This window comes from Crassostrea angulata, chromosome 4 (genome assembly GCF_025612915.1).
Source record: "Crassostrea angulata isolate pt1a10 chromosome 4, ASM2561291v2, whole genome shotgun sequence".
Taxonomy (NCBI): domain Eukaryota; kingdom Metazoa; phylum Mollusca; class Bivalvia; order Ostreida; family Ostreidae; genus Magallana; species Magallana angulata.
In genome coordinates this window covers 25,994,663-26,019,973 of record NC_069114.1, presented here as the reverse complement: position 1 = coordinate 26,019,973, position 25,311 = coordinate 25,994,663, and the positions used below count along the sequence as shown (strand labels likewise).

General features: G+C 33.5%; 1 protein-coding gene across 7 annotated transcripts; it reads left to right on the top strand.

Annotated features, from left to right (window-relative positions):
* Positions 1 to 23,413, top strand: LOC128179867 (leucine-rich repeat and calponin homology domain-containing protein 2-like). 7 transcript variants are annotated; one of them, XM_052847524.1, is made up of 20 exons: positions 1 to 261; positions 1,199 to 1,343; positions 1,960 to 2,089; positions 2,315 to 2,420; positions 2,894 to 3,030; positions 3,296 to 3,426; positions 4,216 to 4,345; positions 5,992 to 6,294; positions 7,031 to 7,191; positions 7,716 to 7,850; positions 9,729 to 10,190; positions 11,276 to 11,476; positions 12,296 to 12,340; positions 14,261 to 14,528; positions 14,622 to 14,714; positions 14,951 to 15,026; positions 15,312 to 15,433; positions 15,533 to 15,670; positions 16,123 to 16,200; positions 18,243 to 18,464. In XM_052847524.1, the coding sequence occupies exons 1-20, from the start codon at positions 96 to 98 to the stop codon at positions 18,417 to 18,419; spliced, it is 3,204 nt and encodes a 1,067-aa protein (XP_052703484.1). In that variant the 5' UTR covers positions 1 to 95; the 3' UTR covers positions 18,420 to 18,464. The 7 variants fall into 7 exon arrangements, with proteins under 7 accessions (XP_052703484.1, XP_052703489.1, XP_052703485.1 ...); XM_052847526.1 differs by lacking the exon at positions 18,243 to 18,464 and adding an exon at positions 20,292 to 23,413 and having other exon boundaries at positions 3 to 261; XM_052847529.1 differs by lacking the exon at positions 5,992 to 6,294.
* Positions 23,414 to 25,311: the final 1,898 nt, after the last annotated feature.

Genomic DNA, 25,311 nt, shown 5'->3' with positions numbered 1-25,311 from the left:
CATCCATCATCACCTCCACTGCGCATGGGCAATTGATAACAGAAAAAATGGAACCCAGTTGAGATTCATCATGGTACCAGTTTAGGAAGTATATAATGGCGAATACTTTCACCGGAGGATCAACAGTGTCAGTCTCTAGACCTCTTGATCGAATATTTGATGACGCTCAACACACCGGGGAGGTTATTCTCTGTGGCCGTAAATTAAAGGAGTATCCAAAAATAGCAGGAAAATATGATCTTGTGGACACCGTTTCCATAGGCAAGTGTCAATTCTAAGAGGACTTGGTTGGTTTTAACACCAGAAACACATAAAGATAAATAGTTTAATGTTTATTTGATGAACACAAAATGAAGGTTTTCTTGATGTAAACTATATCGAAAGTTAAAATGTTTACAAAGAGCTATTCTGTAATGAATTAAGGGTGACTAAGAAGGGTTATGTACAATGTAATTTTTCTCATGCATGAGTAAGTTAATGTTGTAAATACTCTTTTGTTCAGGTAAGATATAATCTAAAAAGAAGTATTTGATATCATAAGAAATAAACAAAGCTGGTTGTTTATGGACCAATGCAAACTTTTCTTTTATTTGCCTTTAATACTGAAAACAATGCAGTATATGAATATTATGCGGATAGAAATTTGATCTTGTGCAGCACAGAATTAGCTCATAACACAATCATTACATGTTTGTTATGACTACTTGAAATGTTAACAGCAATTAATGATGACAAATAGATCAACACTGACTATATTTCATTAGACTCTATAGTCTTAAGTGGTTGAATATATGTTATTGTACACTCATTGAATTTGCCCTCTGACTGCATGAATAACCAAAGTTTATTTTATATTTACATTGTACCATTTAGGCAAGTACATTCAAATCTATAATTCATGGAACATGTCTACCATTTCCATGTTAACACTGTGAAATTTTTTCAAAGATATACATCGAAGATTTGAAACTGGAGAGTTGGTTTACATTGAAACAACTTTAGTGTGTATACAAAAAATAAACCAAAGTCTATAGTGAAATGTCAGTAACAAAGTTTAATTCACTGATTCTATCAACAACTAATACATTCATGATATTCCTTTAGTAGCTTTGTATATTTTCTTCAGAAAATATTACGTCTTTAACGGGGGAAAAATGAGGATACTGGCCCGATAATTTATTATTTTTTTTCCTTGCAGATCTTTCTAAAAACAGATTCACTGAAATTCCACCAGAAATATTTGAGTATCGCTCAGCAGAATGTTTGAACTGTTACTACAATGCCATTAAGTTTGTCCCTGAAGCACTGCTCCAGCTGCAGAATCTCACCCATCTGTGTCTCAGGTTTGTTCAGCCCCTTTTTCTCAGCAATACATGTACGGTATAATGATTGAAAGGGTATAAGGAACTGTCAAAACTGATATGAATGATATACCTAAAGTAGAAATGTTGATGATTGAAGTGACAACACTAAAATGTAACATTGAAATATTTCAGTATTCTATGTACATGTGGTGGCATGAAGGAGATTTACTTTTTGGACATTTTATTGTATAGTAAATGGAATTATTCAAGCTGTTATGATTTTGCGTTTATATTTGGTACTTGATATCAAACTTTAGAATATGCATGTTTTATATAAGAAATTCAGGTTCGTGTAAATTGGCTACCAGTAAAACTGTTTACTAATTTTTAATCTAATATAAGGTACGCCAACTTGTTGCATCTAATTTGCATCACACTTTATAGAACATGCATTGAATTTTAATGGGTCCAGAAATAAGGGTTTGGCACAGAACTTTGATTTTAATTTAAAGGCCAAAACACAAGTTCTTTCAACCTGGTTTATCGATCACCTGAATATACCACTGGTATATTAATGATGTCTGTCATTTATTAAGGAGAGGAGCAGTATTTTTTAAATTAAAAAAGAATTATGTTTACCGTAATTTAATTTCAGTCGAAATCAGCTGACAGTCATACCACCGTTTATAAAATGTCTTCAAGCCTTAGAAGTATTTCTGGCCAGTCACAACAAACTGGTTTCCTTGCCAGAGGAAATCGGGGAGCTAAAACGGCTGATGGAGATCGTGAGTTAACTCTGATATGTACCAAAATATCAGACTTGATATATTGCATGTTTTTTTTTTAAAGATTTTTGATGAAATATAATTGATTGTGGCAAGGTAATTTGAGGAAATTAAAATTTTTTAAAGAAAAAATGATTGACCAAGTTAATCTAGTTTTCTTCCCTGTGTGAGATTTTACCTTGGCATGAGAATTATTACCCCACATTTTTATTTTGTTTACTGTAGGATGTAAGCTGTAATGAAATATCCTACTTGCCATCACAAATAGGCGATCTGAAATCTATGCAGTGTCTTAATGTGAGACGAAATTTGCTAATAGAATTACCTGTTGGTAAGTGCACAGAAATGACTAGTGTAGGAAACAAAGTTTCCATGTCAATTTAAGGTCAGAGGTTTAGACTACTTATCATTTGGTTTAAAATTAAACACCCAGGAAGGAATGACTGCATGCTTATTTTCTCCCACACATCGGAACTGGTGGACAGCTATATGTGAATGGTTACGGGCTATTGGGCTACACATTGAAATAAGATATTTTCTGGGGTTTTTTGGGAGACAGTATTTTGAATGAAGAAATTTTTACTATGAAGTAATGTTTTATATTCTTTCATATAAATTTAAATACCCAATTTAAAGATCAGTATTATATTTACTTGCTTTAATTCTAGGCTATCTTTTTAGGAACAGCAAAGCTATTACATGTAATACAATAGAAATTTTTGTTACAGTCCATCTTCATTGTTTATCGTATTTATCTAACAGAGATAAAACCTGTGATCTTTTTGTTTTTCTTTTCACTTTTAGAGTTGAGTAAATTACATTTACGAAGGTTAGATTTCTCGGGCAACAAAATCTCCGTTATACCCACAGCATTTCGTAAAATAGAAACATTAGAGGATATCGTTTTGGACCACAATCCACTTACTATGCCCCCCGCTCACGTAAGTTATCCAACATGTCAATTATACAGACAGAGTATGGTTTATGGATTTCATCAGCAAGAATTTGACACTTATCATTCTATTTGTTGCTAAAAGACTAGGCAATATTATTAACACAATGCCATTTATTGGTTTGTGTGCAAGCTTCTTTTTTATCCAAACTTTATTAAACTACTGTATTATTAATGTCGTATAAATGACCATTATCGGGGTTTGGTACGCTTAACGTATCCATATCAATACTGTTTTGTTGATATATTTGTAGGTCTGTATCAAAGGGAAACGTCACATCATGAAATTTCTTCAAATGGAGGCCATCAGAGAGGAACAAAAGAGAGACAGCGAAGCAGAAATGAAGAAGCTTGTCCGCAAATCCATGCCGATTCAAAATGCAATGTACGTGCGCAGACGCTGTTTGTCAAATGTTGATTGGATGATATGCTTCTTTGTTATTTAGTAGCTTTCAAAAATTTGACATTATATGAACATTCATTTGAAATATTTACACAAATATGCACAGTTTGAAATATTTTTTTAAATATTATAACTGTGTATTTGCCAATAACTGTTTCAGTGTAATTTTAAGTTGATTAGGGTACAGAAGTAAATACAGCAGTAAACTTAAAAATATATCACGATACTATGATAGCATCTATTTTCATTATGAACGATTATGTTATGGATGATAGTTAACTTTAAGAATTGATTTTGAGTCTTAAGTTTAATATGATCCATATAAAATTATTGTAAGACATTGAAGAAGTGACTATTAAACAAGTGTTGTCCTTGCAAGCTTGAATTAAAGTTTCACAGCAATACAGAATACCACTTTAAGGTATAAAAAAAAACACTATACTCCTTGGTATATTTTACGGGTACGAGTATTACTGTATGCAGGAAAATATTCGCCCTGTTATATTTTTGCCCCTTTCGCCCGGCAGTTGCCAGCGGGCGAGTTTAGGACTGACCGAATGCCAATGTCTCATATTATCTTTCTTTAAACACAACTGTGTCTGGGCGAATTTAAGACAGAGCGAAACTGCTTTTAAGTGTAGAAAGGCGAAAATTACACGGGGCGAAAATAACCATGTATACAGTATATTATTTTCCTTTTAAGTTATGTGTTTCATTCATTGATTATTTTTCATTGTTTTATGTATGAATGTATTTCCTATATGATTTCAGAACGTCGGAAGAGTTTATGACGGACCCATCACAGGATAAGTGGAAGAGGCACACTGTGTTAAGTAACGACTCGGGCTACAGTACCACCGACAGCCTGGAGAAGATTGGCTGGTCCCCCAATGTATCCGAGGTAGGCCCTCACTCCTTGTTTGTACTGTGCTTCTGTGTTATACGAGTCTGTGCAGATTTGTGGAAGTCGTTTTTTGTTTGGTTCTTGATACTCTTTTTAAGTTTATACTTAAAAAGAAGTCACATTATTAGAAAGACTTATTTCTTAACATGTACCTCTCAATCGTAAACTCATGTTGTTATGCTACATATTTTTCATAGAATTCTAGATATATATATTTTTTTCATTTCAATAGTGTTTCTGACCACAAATGAAAAATTAAAGTAAATCTAAAAGGAAAAAAGTTTGAGCTTTAGAAAGATTTCATTAGAAATTTTATAAATTCTAAATATTCTAAAAAAAAATGAAGTCATTTTTGTGGTCAGTAGACTTCAAAATGGTTTGTACTAGATCTTTTTGCTTTATTTATTGAGTGTAATTACATAAATGCATGGTTTGGTATGCAGATATTGCAAGATTTCTGTCCTCTTTGTTTTCTTCAATATAGTCACAAAACTACACTACACTGTATTGTCTGTGGAGCCTCTTCTACGTATATATTTATACTTTGGTATATTTATATATCTTCGAACCGAGAGAGATGGATACTTTTTGTGTCTTAAAAACTCATACCTGAAAAATCTAGAAAGTAAGGCAATAGGCACTCTTAATCTTTATAACAAGTTCCTTTACTTTAACTTTGATAAAAGCTATATTTGAAAATAAGCATATTTTGATTCATACAGTTTATAGATACCCCCCCCCCCCCAAAAAAAAAGAAGATAGCAGAGCAATAGAATAATTTTATGGTAACTTAAAATTTCTATTTTTCTTTGTGGAAGCACACACACAAAGATCAATTTTAGAACCCTAGAAACAAGAAAACTCAAAGATACTCTCATGGACAAATGGATTCATTCTCTGAGAGGGATTGAATATCACTGCCCTCAAGCACTATCTCCTCATTGATGGGGGGGGGGGGGGGGGGGGCTTTATCATCAGGAATTCAGGGATGGACTCTTTAGTCTCACATTAAGAACACCTATCAGAAGAGTGTAATTTTCAGAGTATTTACTATTTAGTATTATATACTGTATACCAGTACATGAACAAGGTATCTTTTGAAATCATTCTTATATTAGTGATGCAATAAAAACTTATCAAAGAAATCAAAGAAATTTTTTCCATGCATAAAAAAAATAACATGTCTGCTAGTTCATTCAAGTTGTTATGAATTGGAAATAATAGGGCACCGGTATAGCTGTTAACATTTTCAGGGTTTAAGATATAGTTAGAAAGGGCTCATTTTAAAAGATTTCAAGTTGAAATCTGGAATGAATAATCTACATGTATGTCAGAACAGGTACAATAGATGAAATATGTGAATTAGAGTTATTTATAGAAGAAGATCACTTTCACATGTAACTTTTTAAGAAGCGTCCTTCACATTTTCTAACATTTTGCTATTTAGTTTGACTTACCCCCTCCCCCTACCAAAAAAAAAATTTTTAAAATGATCAGCGAATAATGAATTAAAAATGGTTCATTCATCAAATTAGGAAGGTGAAATGTTGACAGAAGTCTTGCAATAGCTGTAGACAAATCATTTTTTGGCGTGCGTTGTGTAGGGTGCATACATCTAACAGCATGTTTCTGGCCTTATCTAGGCGTTAAGTCAGCGTCAGCATGGCGAATCGTCAGCATTTAAAAGTGTCATGGCTAACGGTCCAGAATCAGACCTCCATGTAGCGCGGCGAGGCTATGACGCTCGCCCTCCTCCTATAAACACAGCTTACAGTGGACCAAATACCAATCAGTTCTCACCCAAGACCCCCACCCCAGGGTATCTGCCGACAGAACTGTCCCCACCCCCAGGAAACAGCTCACCTCAGTCACCTCTGACCCCTGTAACTCCCAGAATTCCAATTAGCAACAGTGATTCAGCATTTTCAGAAAATGATATTACAAGGGTTAGTTTATTTTTCAATTTTTTTTTTTTCGAAAGTTTGATTTGATGATAGAAATTAAAAATATGAGAGCTGTCTCAAAACTGGTAAGTCTATGGCTTTATGTGTTTACTGTTACAATGCTATTCCTCTGAATAAATGTAGAATTGTTTTTGAAATTCTTGTTTGATAGTATACTGAATGTTTTTCAGTAGTACAATCATGTATTCAATATTGATTTTCCCTTGTCAAATATACCAGTATGCACTTTTTCTCATTCTTTTAACCGTGTTTCTAGTACTATAGGTGTAAGAATGTAACTATGATTGTTGTTGCATGCATGAATTCATTGCTTTATTGATCTACGAAATATGAAAAGGTTGTCACGTGACTTTACAGTGTTAATGATATATGTATGAAATATGATGCTGTGAAGGGCAATATCAAAGTTGAAGCAATATATAATTTCTTAAATCAGTGGAAAACAACTACCAGTATTTCCAAGTTGTTGGAATATAAAATATAAACCGTAGTTTAAATGGTTTCAAGTGATTGACATGCTTACAACAATATTTGTTTGGAAATATTTTGAAGAACTTTCTTTTATGTAATAAACTGATAAAGTTTATTTTGGATTAAATTGACTAATACCCATAGTTTGTGGTCATGTATTCAGATAGTTAATTTAAAGAGGAGAAGGTTGTTGAATATATTACTACTATTATTTTTATGCTATAACATACTGGGTCTTGGTTCTTAGGAACTGAATCGACAGAAGGTGGAGTATGAGCGAAGGAAGAAGACCGCCGAGCAACTGCGGATACAGCAAGAGGAAGAGGAGAAAGAGCAGAGGCGGAAGGCGGCACAGCGGATTCAGGAAGAGCAGAAAGCCATGCTGGAGAGGCAGTGGCAGGAATCACAGTAAGGACAGCCCATGCATAAGTAAAAAATCGGCAAAGCATCAAAGATGATTTTACGATAGACATAAATTAAGCAAGAGACTTTTATAGAGTTAATTTGCAATAGCTGTCATATTGCAGGTCAACATGCCTAGATTTCTTTGTCATTCAATCAATGTAAGCTTTTGGTATTGGGATTTGAGGTTTTAATTGTTTAAACATACAAAATAGGAATTAATTACAATTAACTTAAGATTACCGATAAAAGAAAATTAATGTTAAATAAAAATTTTGTAATGTTTTGACAAGCCTTTGTATTTGATATTAGTCAAGCAAGTAAGCAATATACTTGAATAAAAAGGCACTTAGTTGCTTGCTTAAAATATGTGGTCAGTGGACTTAAATGTTTTTTTTTCAATATTACACCATCATGGGATACTCATTGTTTTGAAAAGGATTTGGTCCTTTAAAGGTGGCTCTAGATTTAAAAAGCATAGGTCAATATTATTAAATGAAGTCAATCAAAGCAAAATATTTCTTTTGTAGGGCTAACGATGCTGCCCGTGCAGAAGAAAGCCGGGGACTGGACAAGAAACAGGAAGAGCCCAGGCCTGAGGTCCCGCGAGCTGACCCCGAGGCCAATCGAGGGGAAGATGAGGCCCGAAGATCTGTGCAAAACAAGTATGTTCCTCATCCAAATCAGCTTCATGTTATGTTTTTTTTTCTTCATTATTGCTCTTACAATTAATATTGAAATCACTTTTCTCTTTTCTTGAGCATATTACATTAATTAATTGAATTGCATACTTTGCTTTTGAATAAGATAACAATTTGACATTTATGAATTATTAATATGAAGTATAGAATGATATTTCTGAATTTGAACTCCAAAGAATCGTGATTTGCATGGTTTGTTTTTTGTGTTTTATAGAGTTTCATGTTTATCCGTGGTGATTTGATTCAATGTTTTATGCTAATGCATCGTCCTAGCTCATATCATGTAGAATCAACTTCTCAAACGAAACCATTAGTGATTTACAAAGTCTAATTCCTATTATAAAAAGTAAATTTACTGGTACTAAATTTGATTGAAAGGGGTCTCTACTGAAAAATTTAGTTCTTGTTCGACAAAATCAAAATCTACTAATATTTGTGTGACAACCCTTATATGCATTGCAAACTTGTTACTTATTATGTTATAATTGTCGTTAATCAAAATCCTGGCTTCTGTTTTCTGCATTTTTAAAAAATAATTACAGACTGAATTACTCCACAAAACTAGGCTTTTTTCTTGATTTCCCATAATATTTCTTGCATGTATAGGTCTAAAATTGAACAATAAAATCCCAAACGGTAAATTTCTGTTTCCGCTGTGTGGTACAAAACCATGCAATGTAATGTCTTTCAAATAGTGCTGTGTCGTTAAAAATAGGTTTTTACTATAAAAAGGAAGAAATGTTTAGTGTGGGGTCGGGGTGTAGAGCAAATTGAGAGGAGGTCAGCAATTTGTCGTCCAGTCATCCTTAGGGGTAATAGATAATGTTTACTTACCCTACCGACCAAAGGCTTCTCTATATAATCCGTTTCTTATCTTAAATTATTAAAAATTGAATTCTTCCTTAGTCTTCAAATATTTACTCCAAAGTATTTTCTCTTTTATGCTTCAAATTTACTAAGTTAGTTAATGGGATTTGGGAACTTCAAGGGTTGGTACTTTAATTTTTTTTAATGCATACCTAACTTATTTAAAAGATTAAACAAAAAGATGTATCGATAGCTAGATCATAGAAGCTACACACATATCCTGAAGTAATATCTTGTCCATTGTCATGTGTTTTTCAGATGGACTCTTCGGAGATTCTTCAAGTCAACACAATAATAATTATGATAAATATTTCAAGTCTTTCTCCTTCTTATAGTATATAGCATTGCATTCTTCCCTCATTTTTATGCCTATCATGTGTTAATAAATAACATCATATTAAATAAAGCTAGCCTGTTACAAACATTATATACGTGCATGTGCTTTTGGCATGCAGAATAACTTCATGCATACTGAATTTTTTATAACTTTGAGTTCCAAAATTAATCTGCAGATAGCTGATTACAATTGTGAAAGACCACTGCCATTTTATAACTCTGTGCTGAGTTTGTTAAATGATGGGGCAGCTGACCTTCTCTCAATATTTTTCTTGAAATTTTAAATCTTAGATAGCTTGATTTTTTATAAGTTTTCTGGTGAAAATCCTAAATAGTGTAAGTCAGACATACGATCATTCCAGAATTAAAAAAAAAATGTTGATATTTGTAACACAACAAATTCATGACCAATTCTTTTTCTTTCCCTGCGCCTTTCCAAAAAACCAAAGTTAAAAAAATATACACCATTCCGTTTTCAGTCTCAATAAATTAAATGGAAATTTAATCAAGAAAATATCATGAATTTTTCTGAGCAGTATATTTCTTTAGGAATTCAAGACCATGGCAAAGACTTGTATAGAAGTATGTCTTGTTTGATTGATGTGTTGTATAAGAGAAAGATTAATGTTTCGTTTACAGTTACAAGGCTTTCCAAAGCCGACACCCGGCGGATTTCAACAGCCCCACCCCCTACGGTTACAAACCCCAGTATAACCACGGACCTAAGTCCCCTTACTCCCCAGTCTCCCCTGGATCTCCCCCAGGCTACTCCCACGGACAAACGGTTCGTTCTCCGAGGGGGAGTGAATATCACAGCCCTCAGGCTCTATCTCCTCACGGGGTATCCCCCTCAGGAATGTCCCCAAACAGACCCACGTATGCCCCCAGGGCCAATGGGACCCCGCCGCGGACTCTAGCTCTTGACTCTCAGCATTATTCTGGATATGTGCAAGACGCTAGCATGGGATATGGCAGCTCCTCCTATCACTCCCCTCCCAACGTTCCTTCGCATTCCGCAAAGACGTCTATGCCTCACTATGCTGCTCCCTTGCAGCGGAACAGCAGAAATGCTGCAATGGATACCTATAGCATGAATTATAGGTACTGTATCAATAACTTCTGCACTTGTGTGATGTGGAAACACTATCAAAATCTTTTTTTTTTTCCTTTGTGTGCACGTCTGTATATATTTTAATTGATATCTTTCTTTAATTAGTCTTTTGCTGTATCATAACAGTTTAACTTCTATGAAAAGCACAGCAAGAAACTTCTTTGTTGTTGTTCAGTTCATTTTGCATCTTGAATCATTGCATCATGTCTTGAACTCCTTTGAGTGTTTTTCATCGTTCTCCGCTTGCTTCAGATTAAGGATAAATTCATGCACATTCCAATTTTAACATGACAAACATTTTGTCTGTACAAGTTATGGTCCTGTTTTGCAAAGGATTATATGTAAACAGGTACAATATATTTAATATTTTTTATTGTCGAAATGATTTTTCTATAATTTGAATTCAAAATACATGTTCTTAAAGTGTTCTAGAAGTGGAGGGACTGTATTTGAATAATTTGCTTTAACTTTACTGTGTTTTATTTGCCTACATTTAAACGAGAGAAAAAAAAATAACATTTAGCTTATACAAAATTGTTTAGTATGTCATCATCAAACCTCAATATCTTCAAAATGTGTATCATAATCCTTCAATCCATAAAATATTTTTAAAAGATTCTGTAGATGGATAGAGAATTGAAACTAAATCTTAAGTTGTGATTACCACTTTCCATATATACATGTAATAACTTAAGCAGGAGTGTTGAGATCACTTTGAAAACATGCCACTTATTCATGAAGCATCCAAAATTATGACTTTGAAATATTTCATGAAATCAGTAAATCTTTTTTTTGGGGTAACAAATTTGTGTCCTGTTACAAATTCCACTTACTCAAGTATTATGTCAACTAACAGGAAGGGGCTTATAGTGAAATACTTGATAACATTATACTAGTGCTTATATGTAAAGTTGAGAATAATCGTGATCTGGCTTAGGAATGAATGTATTCGGATGTGTGGTGAAGGTACAGAGTAAATGGTTGTGTAGCTGCTAGCTGATATAATATCATATATACCAAGGATATAAACACAGTTCTAACTCTAAGATGTAACCAGGTGCCAATGTTATTGCAGAAACCCGACTCAAACTCCTGCTACTACTACTACTACCAACAGTACAAACAAAGAGGAGCAGAAGCCATCGAATGTTCCGTTACGGCGACAGGGTTCAGACTCGCGGCAGTCGAACCCTGCGTCGAATCCTCCTCCTCCGTCGTCTGGCAAGTCAGTGGGGGCCAAAACAGGGGCCCCTGGCTCCACGTCGCGAATCAAAACGTAAATATTTCCTCTACTACCTTTCGCATCTTTTGGTGAATGGGTATTACCCCTATCTAGCTTGTGATAGAAGCTTCTTTATTTTTGCCAGGCCCATAATTCACCAATTTTCTTACAAGTAACTGACTTGCATGTTATTTAGATTTGAGAGAGAGAGAATGTTTCACACTGCGATAGAAAGATGTTCTTGGCTGCAAGCTGTTAAAAATTTGCACAAAAGATTGACTGAGTATGAAATTGAAAAATTAATGTAGACAAAAGTGAGCAGACAAAAGAAAATGTGGCTTGATAGCGATGATGTTATTTTAGACTGAATTTTTTTTTTTGGGTCAAATAAAAGAATATTATACTAATGTACATCATTCTATGTGCAAAATTGACAGAAAATTCAAGTGACTTTGCATCTTGCTACTGGAAAATTTCAGATGTGTGATATTTATTGATTACCGTAGATAAAATTTTCAAGTACCACCATCAGTGCATGAAGAATAGCACAATATTAACATTCACTTGATAATTTAACACCAAAAGAATTTTGACTATGACCTTTTTTGCCTTGGATCTGTTTATCAAATTTAAAGAAAGCATACTGAAATGAGAATTATATGTAACAGTTAATAATATATTCCTCTTTGTATATATATCCTTATATATATCTATGTGCATATTGTTAAATTAATAAGATTGGCTCCCCAGTTTATCAAATTAAGACTTGTTCTATATGATACTGCATGTGTGGGAGTGGATTCCAGTAGGGCAAGTCTTAGACTGTGTGTCTGCGTCTGCTCATTATTCTGTTGGTGATTTGACATTTTCCAGACCCACTAGCAGAGGCATTCCCGTGTTGCAGCACAAACTGGGCAGGTAATATTGGACTGTTAAGGCCATAATATCGGACTGTATGATCATATTAAGGCAGGGCGCTTCTTGTAATCATCATTTACCATGCCATTATCATGTATTCATCCAAGCTACCTTTATATATATCTACTTCAATCTCCGAAGTCCATGTACCACCAGACATCTATCATTATAAATTTTATTATTCACTTCATTATTTTTCGGTGTCTTGTACATGTTTTTTTTTTTAAGCAAAAGGATGTGTTTAACTGTAAAATGGGTTGGAATTTGCAGAGTAAATCCTGGAGATAATTAACAACCTGAGAAGCAGTTTTAATTACTAAAGCAGAAAACATGATGATTCATGAAAATTACCCACATTTTTTTCAGAGAAAAATTAATTGACTTGTCATGCATCATGCAGACAAAACACATGTCATCAATAAAGAGCTAGGACAAAATAACATGCTTTACAGCACTGCTGGTGATCCCCTCGTAAAAACCACAATTAATGCTCAAAACTGACGTAACTCATGCTTTCAGTACATCATTGTCCAATTAAAAAAATATATTTATTTAGTAACGAGAATCACATGTATGTAAAGTACAACAAAAATAATTGTGTCATGTTGAGCTTTCCATCTGAAAAATGTGTCCCCCTGTACTAATTTCTCCGATAAGAAACAGCTTTTTATTAATGACATTAAATGCAGGGCATTGAGGAAGCTTGCGGTTTTTTGTAAATATTTTTCCTGTGATTTGGATTAGAGAAGTGGTACTTGTATAAAGTAAGTGTATTGGTCTGTAAATGCCAGCATACCTATTGACTACATCACTTCATACAAGATTATTTCTACATTCAGTTATAACATGAACATCTGCAGATTATTACAACTGATGTACACCTGATTTCTTCAAATACTCCCAAATTCTACACACTCAAGTCATTTTTGCTAAGAACTATAGTAAATGGGTAATTATACACCTCTATATTGACAATATCTCTACATACAGTACACAGGTTAACAAAGTGCACTAATTTGAACGCAATGATATGAAAATTGATGCATTTTTTGCCTGTAGTAAGTTATTGTGACCCAAGTGAAAAAAAAAATTATACTCGATGTACCGATACTTGGATAAAATAGTTCTCGTAGCAAAACAAATTGAGTTTTAACAACAAAAATTCATTAGTCTTTATCTACATGCATAAGTTAACTGTATATTATATTGCATTATCTCTATTTTTGTACACCTATACATATATGGATATTCCTTTCAGGCATTACAGTGTTAATTGTCGTTTGTGGTTCTCTCTTAGTTCTTTGTGAAAATTGTTTCTTTTTCATGTAATCAGAAATTTCTATTGCACAGTGTTCTTAATGAAAACTCTGTCTGTTTAGAGCATGACACATAATACTGTGTGTATATTTAATTGTGTATCGATATTTTCCTTATTAGAATTTTCTAAAAAACTCTACTTTTTTATGTAATATAGAGTGTAGTTTCTAATCTGATGGTGAATTATACCGGGGTAGTATACTTTTGCAGCAGAGATTTAAAGACATACACCTCACATGGACTAAAACTAAATACAATTTGATGCTACTGTGCCTAAAATGAGTAATTTATGCTGCAGAACTATGGTTTAAGGGAAATTGATAACTCATATATTTTGTAAAACTATTAATAATTAGTGATAAAAAACACAAGTGTTAAAACAATAAAGATTTAATGAAGACCATTATGATTTCTAGGGCTTTATATGATAAAAGTCAATTGATCAAAATTCTTTGTTTCAATTTTTTTTTAAAATTAAAGATTAATAAATGAAAAGCTGGTATAAAACACTTTCAGCCATTTATACATATATCTACATGTGTGGATAACATCTGATCTTTTGTGTCATGTGATTTGTGGACTGTATTGGCCTTGGTTTTTCAGCTCTGTGAATGGTGGGAACAGTCCAGGGATTTCCCCGAGTCCCAGCCCGAGGTCTTCCCTGGGATCAACAGGAACAAACAGCCCGAGTTCTTCCACCTCGTCGCTGCACAAGGTTGGAGAGAAGGGGACAGCCGTCACACGGAGAACCAAACCATCGGCGACCACACCCACCTCCGGGCGGGCCGCGGGGGGAGGAGACAGGGGGAACGTCCCTCCTCCCACACCAGTCAGAACCAGTTCAAGCAGGCCATCAACGGGCTCCTCACATGTAAGTTTCTGCATTAAAATTTTTGAATAACTTAAAAGTTTGAGAAAAAATTGTTGGTTTGAAGATTCAATTTTCATGATATGTGAACCCTAGGATGATAATAAGCAGAGTCGATCTGGCCGCTCCACTCCAGCAGACGATAAGAGACAGGGACAGAAGAACGCTGTTAACAGTCTGATAGCCAAAGTTAGTCATCCTCAGCATGAAGGAAATTATCTGGTTTTTCCTACATTGTGAACTCTAATCAATATGACAATGTCATTAATTATGAATTTACATCTATCATGGTATATGAAATACATGTACTAGTGCAGTGTACTTCCCAAAGCTCTATATGTGTACAATATTGGTTCTTCCTACATAATCATTAACATGTATAGTGTTTATAATTGTATTTATCAAATGTTATTTCTTGTCCATAGAGAGATGACAAGAAGAACCCTCCTCATCCACCCCACAGAACCAACTATGGTGCAGGGGGAGCTCGCCGATCAGCCGGTTTGTTGAAATCTACCCATCCCCTCCCAAAATTTGGGATTAAATTTCAGTTTATATCTGTAAATAAATTAATTTTTATTTGTAATTTCTAACCATCTTAAATATAGATAGGGCCCCAGGAGGCTGCGGCACTTCTGATCACCAGCAAAATTGTTGTAATTTCATTCTTCACCCATTATCTAAAGATTATGAAAGTTATATAATAAATAATTCGCTTAATACAGCTAAGACAAGATGCTCTAGTAGTGAAGTTTATATAATTTGATTTGATACTTGACTTCCCAGGGTCAGGAAGTGCAATGAGAGTTATAGACAGTTACAAGGATGCTGAAACTAATTCTTTCACACTACGCCGACAAGAGGAACGAATGAAGGAGGAAGCCGAACAGTTGAATCGACTCCGAATGGTATGATAGGGATATATAGCATATTTGGGTGTTGAATTTTGTGCATTTATGCACAACTGAGCTACAATATATTCTTCATGTATTTGTTACTATTTATAGACAATAGAGAAGAGATTAAAGGTGACATTACCGGACAATTTGCCGGAATCTCTACGGGACGGAGTGTTGCTGTGTCAGTTCGCTAACAACATACGACCGCGCTCTGTGCTCAGCATCCATGTCCCCTCCCCTGCCGTGGTAAACAGGAGTTTTTGTTACTTTTTAAAAGATAAGAGAGATAACTCTGACTGGGTAAAAAAATTCTGTCAAATTTTCCCCAACAACATTGAGTGAAATAATTACTGAGTACATTTTGATTATGTTATAACTTATAACTATTTAGTGGACAGAAATAGCCATAAAAGGAGTAGATGACCCATTTTGATTTTTGAGATCACACTACTCTGGTCTGTCAGCTCAATTTCTGAGAACTCTCTGCTTGTCCACTCAGTATTTTGTGAACAAGTAAACACTTTTCAATAATGCTACGTGGGAAATAAAATATTTGTTGTTTTAGATTCAGTATGCTTTAGACTAGTGTGCAAAACTTTAAAGAATTCTTCATTATATGTCTAGTAGTTTAACAGACATGTACGTAACTTTGATTATTTAATATTTGTGACTGTATGTTTTGTTTTATTTTATTACAGCCAAAACTTACAATGGCTAAATGCCGGAAAAATGTAGAAAATTTCCTAGATGCTTGTCGGAAAATTGGAGTAGGGAAGGTAAAGTAGCAAAATAACCTGGTATTCATCTACTGTTTTCATTTTTTGTCTATTCAGACTGCAGTTTATTTAGAATTTAACCATGTGTATTCAGAATCTGTATTCTATATTTTGTTACAAGTTAGCATTGTAATCAATTTAATTTACCTGTATTTGAGACAACACATGTAATTGTTTGGTATTTTCAGGCTTAAAAATTTGGTTTTTTAACACTTAGATTTCTTTTTGTATGTGTAATTTTAAATGTATTTTTGACATGTTGCTTTCAAATCTTCAAGCAAAACTGTATTTGTAGATTCAGCTTAATAGATTTTAATTTATTGTACTGTTAAAGATCAAATTCTGTATTTAAAAAAAAACAAAACAGGAACATAAATACTCATTTGGTTGTTTCTGACTGTCTATGGCAATATGTCTAGATGAAGCTGAGCCTTATGTGGACTCTTAACAACCCGACATCTTTCTACAGACAGTCAGCATCAACTGTAGTGAGTGTTTTGTTTTGCCAAAGACCAAAACTTTTTATATGCTGATAAGTTGAAGAAAGAAATACAATGAAAAAGATGTTACGGCCACTTTGTTGCTGTTTATAATTGTATAATTGGCCACTTACTGTCTATAGAAATATAGACAGCAATCATGTGACATGTTTTATCCAATGCCATTGCACAATTCTAGTCCTAGGCAATACAAAGAGTCTTGAGCTGAATCTACCCTTGCTTTTACTGCAAAAATGTTTTGGTTTATTTAAACCCATCTCTTTTTTCTTTATTTCATTTTCAATATGAAAATGTATATATCAGTGGTGTTAGTACAGTTGATTATTCAGTGAACTCAGTACTCAGAGAAAGAGAGAGAGAGGGGTCTATAACCTTACCCCCCAGGGAACTCTGTAATCAGGACAGGAGTCGAGATGGAGGAGTTTAGTTTAACAACAAATGTGTAACCAGGCAAGGATCGTCACTAGACTTATATCATACATGTACTTGTATCTCACCCCCATTCTGTAACCTCTCCTAGGGTAGATGGTAGGTCAGGTATCCACCATTATCCCCTGTAAATGCACAGCTTCTGTCAGCAGCTCATGGTTTGGGGTTTACTGTATAACGTAATAGCTTCTGATTGTTCTATCTTGCATAGTCATGTAGCTCATTATTAACATCAAATCTTGGTATGAATGATAACAGCCTTTATTTTATTCAGACTAATTAATACTTGTAATATTCAACTAATTGATTAAGGTGGACATGCATGTATAACATGGTCAGATTAACAAATTTGATTATTTACCAAACTTCTGTAACTTTTGTTAATATGAACTGATAATTTTCGCCAATGTTGAATGAGTATATTGCTGATGATATCATTGTTTCTTTGTTAAAAAAAACAAAACAAAAAAAAAACAGCTAGATAGAATGAGATTGCACAATCTATATAATAAGAATGCACAAGCTTAAAAATCAGAATGAGAATGCACTACCAGTAGCTATAAATTGTGGTGTATAGTGACTCGATGATTGTAGGGATTTGATGTGAATAATAATATCAGTGAGTGTAAGATTGGATTATATGCCAAATTGTCAAAAAAACAAATTTTATTGTTGCTAGAATCAAAATGTTACCATGACCAGTACAGGCATCGGTATATGAATGGGGAATTGTGAACAGAAAGAGTGTTGCACAGTATGATGGTAGACTTTGTTCCAGAGCATGCTGTCTTAAGTTGTTTTAGTTTCCATAGCATGCAGCTGGTTATTTGTTGGAATGAATATAAGCAGTCAAATATATCTTCATTTACCAGTAATACATTGAAACATTGATATAACTAACAGAAATATATACCAGTATTTTAATGTATTGAGTGAAAATGATTACTGGTAATAGTCAAGCATGAATGTAAGAGGTGCTCTGTTCTGTCTGTAGTTCATTTCTATAATATATACACTGTGTTTATTCTAAGTGAAATATTGTAAATGACATGACTTTTGGATTCCTCTTGTTAAGAGCGATGACTACTTGTGTGTTTCTGTAACTCGTTACAGGAATTCCTGTGTGCATGTGACGATGTAACAGAAGCACTGAGACCGGCTCGCGTCTCGCTCACTGTGCAACACTTAGATCTGTGTCCACGACTAACCCCGCGAGACTTTGCCATCGCCAAACTCTGTCTCGTTGTCTTTGTGTCCACCTGTCTGGCTGTGCTTTGGGGATACATGTGATGTTACTAATACTAGATATATACTAATACTTAGAGCTTGTTTTTTCCTTTTTATACAAAGAACACACATTTTCTGTGTCTAAACCAATTTTGAGAAGGCTAGGATGAATACTGTTAACCATCGTTTAATGGTGTTTTGTATGAGAAATATTTGCAATGTTCCTGATTACCTCTTATTTATTGTTGTTAGTATTTGCAGTAATGAAGGGCTTTTCGGAAAAATGAATGATTAAAATCATATTATGTGTCATAAACCTCAGTAGCAAAGATTTGTCAACATTTTCGGCCATTTTCACGTTTGCAAATAATGAAATAAAGTAGTCACTAATAAAAGTTGGTTTTCAGTACCTTACGACCTCCAAGTTTACCCTTGCCTTCATCTTTGTAAATGACATGTCCGTCTGATCTTCAGTTAAGTAGCAATAATTTGCACCATTCCGAAACCCATCAGGATCAAACATGAAGGGTTACCCTCATTTACCTAGTAAAATGGATGTGTATGTGTTCAGTCCCAAAGAGTAAAGAATAGATGAAAGGGTTATGATTAAAAATCTCCCCTCATATTGTGATATAGTTAGTGCTTTGTGATAATTTAGCATTTGATATGGACATGATTGTTTTGACATGCTGAAATTGAGTGGCTCAGAGCTTTGATATTTATTAAATATTAAAATTAATCATTTTTGACAGTAAAAATTGAATGAGCATGTAACCTTCCCAAAGTGCTAATAGTTCTTTCTCCAAGAACTTGAACTTTTTTTGTGTGCATTTGTTATGAAATCACACCAAGCTTTTATACATCACTTTTAAATTAACATTACTGCTGTGATCTGATTTTACATCACTTTAATGATACTGCTGTGTGTTTTTCAAGTTTGCCTTTGATTTTTGGCATAATAATAATAAAATAGTGCTACCATTGTAATGCTGTATTAATGCTACATGTACTGATTACATATGATGCTATATCAGCCTAAAATCTTGTGATTTGTTTCTGCTAGCAGTGCCAATTATTGTATGGGCTATGAACAGATCTTGAATATACATGTACATGTATTTAGAAAAAGTTGATAATTATTCATCATCATCAAGTGATTCACAGTGAAAATTCATTTCATATGTACATATATATGTGTGTGTGGAGAGAGAGAGAGAGAGAGAGAGAGGAGAGAGAGAGAGAGAGTGCTTCTACAAAATTAATGTTGATGAAATTGGGACAAATCTTGCTGCAATTTTGACAGTTGTAAACACATGTAGCAGAAATTGAAAGATAAAACTGTTTTGTTTTTTGTGATTTTGTTCATTGAACAGCCATTACAGTGCGCACTCAATTGTGATACATGTATTGATACTTGCAATAATTTTTCTCCAATGGCAATTTGTGATTTATTCTTGTGATGAATTGTTATGTTCTAACTGTATCAGAAAGACTAGCAGAGACTGACAAATGAAACGAGATTTTGATGATTTTATGTTTGCTTACTATGTATGTTAAGAAAAGGTTCAGTTATTGTGCAATATCAAGCATTTTAAGCAACTGTTTTGTTTAATTAATTGAAATCTGAAATAAATGGACAATAATCTGTTTTTCAAGACAAAAACTGTTATGATTTGCTAACTTGTAACAAAGTATAGAATGCACTTCTTTTCAAAGTATCATTTAGGAGACATTGTACTATCATGAATTATTACTTTGTCATTGAGCACAAAAAAAATCTTTCAAATGAAAAATAGAAAAAGATGAAAAGTATACTACATGTATGTTAAAACAACAGGCACACAAACAACAACATGAAAAGATTTATTGATTCACAACATATATCAATGAAGGTCATCATTTATACGAAAAATAAATTCTCATTTCTTTTCTCAGGAGCAGATTTGTAGTTCGCAAGACATTCTGGATGAGAATGGGATTATCCGTGTATCTATAACAGTAGCAGCCTTAGTTGCCGTGTCAACCAATCCCAAGTCGTCAGCTGTATAGTCAGAATCCCAAGATCCCAAAACTTACAAAAAATTTCTCGTCGAAGTTAGCTCTCACGTTTCTTGCCTGTAACCAATGGAGGACAGGGTCAGTGTTGCTAGCTTCCGTACCAAGATGAATTTTCTTCAGGAATCAAATACCGAAAGGAATTTTCATCAAAGGATCCATAATCTCTCGGTAATGCTTACGTAGGCAAGATCTGATATCACCATTGTCATCATACCCAAAGAAATGGAACATATCTAGAGAAGAAACTCTCAAAATTGAACATTTCCTCTACGGAGCAACCAAGTTGTGTCCAGGTTATTAAAAGTATTGCTGTTTGCATAATTTCAGATTTAAAAAAAAAAGAATATTTTCCCCTTGGAAGTTGAAGGAAAATGTTTTTGGGTCAGGTATATATTTGTTTCTATTTATATCCGGGATTTCTGTAGTCAGTGCGTACCAGGGTTACAGACTGTGATAATACTCAAGTTCACTGTATCAAAATGTGTATCACTAGTGTACTTAATTACTGTAGATGTAGGTCAAGGTCAAGTGCATCCTTCAAGATGATTTAGTACCTATTATAGACTTGGTGGGTATTTATGTATATATACATGTACATATATATAGAAACTGATATCAAAGAGCTATTTGTTCAAACTCATATTGCCTGCAAATTAGTAATTGGGGGAAAAAGCTAGATGAAAGACAAACATACAAGACTGATTTAAAGATTTTACATGCAGTAGTTCCATGATTTTACATGAAGTATGCTGAGGTGCTATATCTTATATTTTGATATAATAAGTCACATGTCATTTCTGTCATTGCTTCGTCTTTTTTAATGCTCATTTCATGAATGGTTCTGTATTAAACTGGACCAGTTTACTAAAAAAGCACCAAGCTCTGCCTTATCTCAAACTAGAATATTGATGATGATTAGAATACTAAGATATACAAGGATATGTACACTAGCTTTGCTTTTGCAGATGTATATGTATATGTCTTCAATTTCCATTTGTATTCTTCCAAGTGTTGTAAATGCCTCAACACTAGTGCTATGTTTTTTAACGTATACTTTTTTTTTTTGGTAAATTGCAACTGGAGGACACACAAAAAAAAACCTCATTGTATAAAATTTGAAAAATGCAACTACCAAATCAAATAACTTTAATCTTTCACCTGTTATTGTATTTACTCACATGTTGCTTCGGCTTCACGAATTCATGAAGGAGAGGTTGAACTGAGCATTAATGTTTTAGATCAGTTGTGAAATTTTGACCATGGTTTTTATCCTGTGCCATATCTTGACTTGAAGGCGGTAGCTGACCAGTCCAAAATATCCTCCTTGTAACACTTACAGTGGTTACTCTGTAGTCCCAACATCTATACACTGTCCTGGTTATACACATTTGAAATTGATCTGTTAAGGGAGATAACTCATTTTTTCCAAATTCAAAGAGTGATAATGTAATGAAAATTGTCAACCTGCATGTTTTTGATGCATTTCAAAAACTGTTCACATTTATTTTTGAAAAAAATCACTGATTACATTAAGCATTAAGCAGATATCAATATAATTTTATAGAGATGATGAAAAAAAAATTGTACCATATATAGAAAAAATAAAAAATATCTACTCTAAGTATTCTTTGTGCTCACAGAATAGGTCTCAAATTTTTTTTTTAAAAACACCTTTTACAAGTTGTATTATTGAAGCAACTATTTCTTTAGGACATAAATCTTTGTATTTAAGAAAAAGTATTAGGATTCAAGGGTTTTGTTGACTATATATAGAATTTTTTATCATCAGCATTCAGTATCATTTTATACATGTACAGAAAAAAATGACTGCCAAGTTAAAACAGTTGTTTTAATTTTATCAGTTGATGTGCAATAACTTTGTGTTTGTATGTGATATGATGATCATGATAGTTATATAAAGCAATTGTTTTCTCTTCTCATGCTTGATACTGCAAGTAAGTATGCATGTAAGTGTACTATATATACCGGAAATACTAATACATGTACAGTAATAATACTGGAAATTTGTCTCCATCTCTATATAATTTCAATTTCTTTATTGCAAAAGACATACGTCTTATAGCGTCTCAACGTCTTATACAAAAATCCATCTCTGATGTGGAGTTTTCCCCTCACAAAGCCCCTCCCCCTCCCCTTATTCATATTTGTCATGTTATGAACTAGTCTTTGTGATGTAAAATTTCTGTCCATTTGTACTAAAAACTATGCAGTGTTTCTCTATTTTTCACAATTAGTGTAAAATTTGTGTGGGTAAGATTGTAAATATCCATGATGAGATTATGAATGTGTAACACCATTAAAACTAGAAACCATTGTAATTCTAATTTGATAGAAAAATTCTTGTTATGTACTCCCAATATTTATGCTGGCTTTTATTACACAAATTGTTTGATTTTTTTTTCTTTGTTATATTGGCTTTTATATATTAAGCAGAGTATTGGTCACTATTTGGAATAACTCATTACATTTATACCTTAAATGATAATATGCCAGAACTTCGCAAATACTTGTTTTAGTTGTTGCTTTTGTATCTTTCTGGGATTTCAAATAGTCTTTGTTTTCATGTTTACTGTTTCCAAAATTATCAACAAGTCGAAGATGAAATTTTTTTTCATTCATATATCTTACTTCTTTGTGGTTCTTCCTTTTTGTAATCAAGACTAAAATCAAACAACTATTTATTAATTTATTATTAAAAAAGAAAACCAAACAAATTATGTAATAAATGTGCTTTGCTATATTTAAGTTACTCTTTTATAGTTTAGTTGTCAGATTTGAAATTGCCTCTGGATGCATTGTAACAGAGGCAAAGAATATGGAATCTAAACCAGTTACATGTATTGCAAATATTTCATTGCGTTTTGCGACCATTAATTTGCTTTTTACTGTTCAAAACCATGTAATTTAAAAATTGCATAGAGTTTAGGTCAAGAAAAGAACAGTTTTAAAAATAAAAAAATACACTAATTAGAAATGTTTCATGTGGTTTGTTTTTGAGATAGTTAGGGCCCCTTTCATATAGGTAACTTGGAAACTGCTTTAGATGGTCTGTCCATCTGCCTGCAACTTCGTTGTACTTTTGACTTTGCATGTGATCAAACAAAGTCTACAGGTGCAGTCACACAATGCAATTTTGCATCCAATTTTCAATTGACTTTCTCACGGAAGTTGATTGGAGTCGATTGTAAAAATTTGTTGAGGCGGTCACATGATATGATTTTAGAATCGATTTTTAATTAAGAAAACCTATACAATAATTTCATTATAATTGTACAAGGAAAAGCCATTGTGACATTACAATTTCAACAGAGAGTCGATTGAAAATTGGACGTTTGATCAAATGGAAAGTCAAAAGTACTACTGTACCAAGTTTGCATTCATAGGTCAATATACAAGACATAATAGTAGTACGTGTTAATGTTGTCTGACACAAAGTTAAGCCGAAATGATTAGCATCGTCAGTAGTCTATAAGAAAAGTACGTGTATCGGTACATGTAGCAAGTACCAAGTTACCTCACAGCCTCCATTTAAATCTCAATACTGATATAAATGGCAGATAAAGATGAATTTTAATAAATCCCTTCCTGAGGTAATTATTATATTATCATAGGCTATATTATAACATGTACGGTATTCAACGTTATTAAAACCATCCTGGGCTTACAATTGGGCACAGTTGCTTTGGCTTGACGACTTGGGAGGATTCTTGCGATGCCATGGATGATATGTCCTTGACTGCATGACAACAATACTGCGGACACATGACCCCCTTTCAAATAGACTAGAAGTCGAATGGCTTATCCAAGAAGAAGGAAGGAATAAACCAAATGATTATAATATAACATTTAATATTATATATAAACATTGCCATATTATTTGTTGTTTCTAAACAAAGAATTCCATTTATAGTAACTGTTGCTGATCTCCAATACTCTGTTCTCCCAAGATATATAATCCTTGCAGCACATTTTTCTTAATAATTTGATATTTATTCAAAGATTCATTTTTTGAAACACCCCCTCTAGCTTGTTAGGTTGAAGGTGATTTTGCATTCCTAACAGCATGATGATGGTGACCCAGATGATACATGTTGAAAATTGTGCGAGGAGTCCAGAGAATTTCCAACTGGAAAAAAGATATATGATTTTCCCATTACAAATCTCTGTGTAATATTTTTTTTCGTTCTTGTTAATTCTTTTTGGGGGAAAAGAGAGATGTTAATGAGAAAATCAGGGCTTTTCCCCCTTTTATTTATTTCAATTGCGCTTCTTTGACAGGTTTGTTCATTATGGCTCAAAATTGTTGAAAAGTGATGAAAATGAAAACCTAGTTAGGACAGACTATAATAGAACCATTTTGACAAGACCTTGGATTTTTGGTAGGATGTAACTAACTTTTTCTTGCATCAAAACAAGTTAGAAATGATACTTGTTTCAAGTGAAACATACATAATTGGTAGTCTTAGCTCAAATGCCAGACAATTCTTGTTGATTTCATAGAGCTATGGCTGAGTGACCAGCAATGAAATAGACAGACCTACGCCACATTGCTGTTTGACACAGCTACCTAAAGTCCAAGCTCCTGTTAAAATGGTTCTATCTTTATGGCATCATTATCATCTAGAAGATGACATAACCATTTACTAAGTACATGTATTATCATATTACACCATTCTCCACTATTACCGGTATCTGAGTGACGTCATTGGTCTATTTCTTTTGACATGATAGCTTTATCGTCCAAGATTAACCGTTCCAAAGTTCTTTAAACGATCTCAAATGTAGTTTATTTTTTCACAGCACAGTTCATGTGATAAAGGAATCATATACACCTTGGCTGATTGATTTTTTTAAATTAGGAAACAATTCTCAAAGC

Excerpts from the sequence above, each read along its gene's own strand:
- LOC128179867 (XM_052847524.1), top strand. The coding sequence starts at position 96 with ATGGCGAATACTTTCACCGGAGGATCAACAGTGTCAGTCTCTAGACCT. Across the intron at positions 12,341-14,260 it reads TTGCAGCACAAACTGGGCAG|CTCTGTGAATGGTGGGAACA; the intron begins GTAATATTGGAC and ends TTGGTTTTTCAG. Across the intron at positions 16,201-18,242 it reads GGAAAATTGGAGTAGGGAAG|GAATTCCTGTGTGCATGTGA; the intron begins GTAAAGTAGCAA and ends AACTCGTTACAG.